This window comes from Etheostoma spectabile, chromosome 22 (genome assembly GCF_008692095.1).
Source record: "Etheostoma spectabile isolate EspeVRDwgs_2016 chromosome 22, UIUC_Espe_1.0, whole genome shotgun sequence".
NCBI lineage: Eukaryota > Metazoa > Chordata > Actinopteri > Perciformes > Percidae > Etheostoma > Etheostoma spectabile.
In genome coordinates, this window is record NC_045754.1 from 11,719,402 (window position 1) to 11,722,231 (window position 2,830).

At 38.1% G+C, this 2,830-nt stretch overlaps 1 protein-coding gene across 1 annotated transcript in view; it reads right to left on the reverse strand.

The window, feature by feature from the left end:
* Nucleotides 1-1,400: 1,400 nt before the first annotated feature.
* The window catches only part of LOC116672340 (Golgi reassembly-stacking protein 1), a 4,775-nt gene continuing 3,345 nt past the window's right edge, over nucleotides 1,401-2,830 (reverse strand). The window contains exon 9 of the mRNA XM_032504131.1: nucleotides 1,401-2,427. Within this exon, the coding sequence (XP_032360022.1) occupies nucleotides 2,159-2,427 (269 nt within the window). The 3' untranslated portion in view covers nucleotides 1,401-2,158. The remainder of the gene's footprint in view (nucleotides 2,428-2,830) is intronic.

Here is a 2,830-nt window from a genome sequence, read left to right on the forward strand (position 1 = left end):
AGCTAAACTGACACGTGGTTCATCTGCGTCACAGGGTCCTTTGAAATGGTCACAGAAAAAAGGAGAAAATGAAGGCAGGGAATGTTCCTCCAGAGGTGGGCCCCTTTAAACTTCAGCTCTTGGCTTCTCTTGGCACACACATGATGGCCTTTGCCTCAGGCTGCTTCTTTAAATAAAGCCATTTTTTTCTTGTTGCAAACCGAACATGGAGGCAACAAAACAGCATATTCACACTGATATTAGATGTAAAAAAAAAACAAAAACACAAACACCACCCAGCTCTGTACTGAGTTGATTTGATAAACTTGAGGCATCTATCTTTCTGCAAAATGTCAACATTGCTACTATATTTCAGTGTGCAGGCAGAGCCAAAGCTACTGAGCTGCTACATATTCATCTTAGAAATATGATCCCTCATACAGGTGTGCCAGAGGAAAGCATCCTTTTAAGAACACCACTCACTCTCTTGTGGATTTAGACCAATGCATTACTCCTATCGTCTTTCCACCCCGTCTTTTCGCTCCCTATGCCCATCCCCCCACTTTAACACAGTAGGCTCTTGGTAAATAATTGAGGTATATTCCCCCTCCGTTACTGTAGCTTCCCTGGTTAGTTTGTTCTGCATTTTCTACCAACATTTGATTATTCAGATCTAAAATTACAAAGGATACTAATAGAGATATTGAGAATACATTGTGATATCCATTATGATTAATGGTTGAGGCTGTATAGCCCATGTGTCAGAAGACAAGGATGCTCAGGTGATGATCAAATAGCAAAATGAAATGCCAACATAGGTATGTAAACCATAAGCTGGAGCATCATTTCCATATTTGAATATTTCTAGCCTTATAATATTTGATGTCCTCTATTTGCTTCTGAAGCAGGCTTTCTCAGCCAACCCGACAGCAGAAATGCAGCATCGGACGATATGAATGGTACAAATGATGCATTATGTCAGTGGATCTTATTGGCATTAGTGCTGTCAACTTCCCCTCACTAATAAAAGCTGCTTCTGTTCTGCTAGATCAAGCAAATAAATAAAAATAAATAAATAAATAAAGAGGAGAGGTGATTTCTGCAAAAAACACTGTACTGCTTTATGTCATTCATGATTTAAAAGAATGATACAGAAGCCCTAGAATTTGCCAGCAATTGGAATCTGCAGTGGCAGAAAACTGAAGCTTTCCAGGTTGAGATCTATAATGAGGTCTTTGCTGACACCTGCTGTCTCAAAGCATGAAGTTACACGTCATAATGTATGCATTTACAGTACTGTATGTGTGTGAGCTGTCGCTACATTGTCAGTCCTCTCTTTATGGGTTAAACTACACAAAAGGCTAAGGCTTTATCACTTTAATTATGCACACACCTTATAAAAGAAAATAAAGACATTACCAAGGCTGCTGAAGGATTACCTTGAACATCTTGTTTGTGTACATATTTGAATATCTTTGTCCAGCCATAAAAATTTGAAACATAATTTAATTAAAATCCATAGAAAGAGAAGAAACAAAACAATCACTGAGCTGCATCAAACATGGCTCACTCATTAACACCAATAGAAAGGCAAATCTACACATAAGAAAGGCGGCTGTTTAAAATGAGACGTAAGGCAAAGAGGCTTAAATAGTAACTGCCTGAGATTCAAAAAGAATTTCCAGGTGTACTCTTCCTAAAAAATAAAAACATCCACCTAAAATTCCAAAATATAAAAACATGAAATCACATGATGTATCTGGAGGAACTTTAGCTCAAACTTTTCTTTTTCTAACTTTCTTTTTCTAGCATTACAAACTGTTCAGCAGGTTATAATGGTGAGATTCACCTTTGGCTTTTTAGTGCAAACTAGGATAATTTTTAACATTATCTAAGACTCAACAAAGGCGCCATGCTGCATGAGGCCGAAATTAAAGAGTACATTCATATTGTATTAACCATATTTCCAGTCAACATACTATCTCTCTTAAATGTGCAATTCAACATGCAGCAATGGAAACTGGATAAAAAAATAAAACTCTTAGAAATGAAAACCTGGCTCCAGTGATGCAACCTGCAATCATTAGGGAAGCTTTCTGTTTCCTAGTGTGCTGTAAATCTCCTCTAATGCAACTAGCGTCAGTTATGAGTTAAACAGGTTACTTATACTCTGGTCTTCTTAACTGTCTGATGCAGCAGTCTTCCATTTCTCTTCCTGCATGGTAGTCTCTGAGCTTAAGGGCTCAGAAGTAGTTTTTTGCACCTCTGGGATACGTGCGTCATTTAGGTTCTCTGTGGTGACTTCAAGGCCTGCAACGTAATCCGCAGTCTCTCTGATCGGAGTAGTAGTAGTGACCCGGTCGATAACACCCTCCGGCTCGGTCTCCTGGATGTCTGAGTCTTCTTCCCTCTCTGTAGAGGAAGGTCTTTGGTCAACAGATGAGGTATCTGTAAAAAAAAAAAAATACACAAGTGTAGGTAAAGGAGAGTTCCACCTTAGGATACTGTATGCAGTTAAATGGTTGCACGGCATTGTTTTAATATCAAACTGAGAGAAAACCTTGACACTGATTTAGAAACACTTTGCCTTTTGTTATTTATTTTAGTTGTGTTGCACATACACTACCAGTAAATTTCCATACCACTCCATTATAGACAGAATACCAGCTGATCTGAGTCATCTTTAATGCAATATCTACATTTTCCATTATCAGCAACCATTCATCCAATGTACCAAAGGCACATTCTATTTACTAATCTGATATCATTTTTAAAAACTAACTGAGAAAACATCGGAGAACCTTTTTGCAATTATGTAAGCACATAATGTAATCTGAAAACTGCTGCCCTG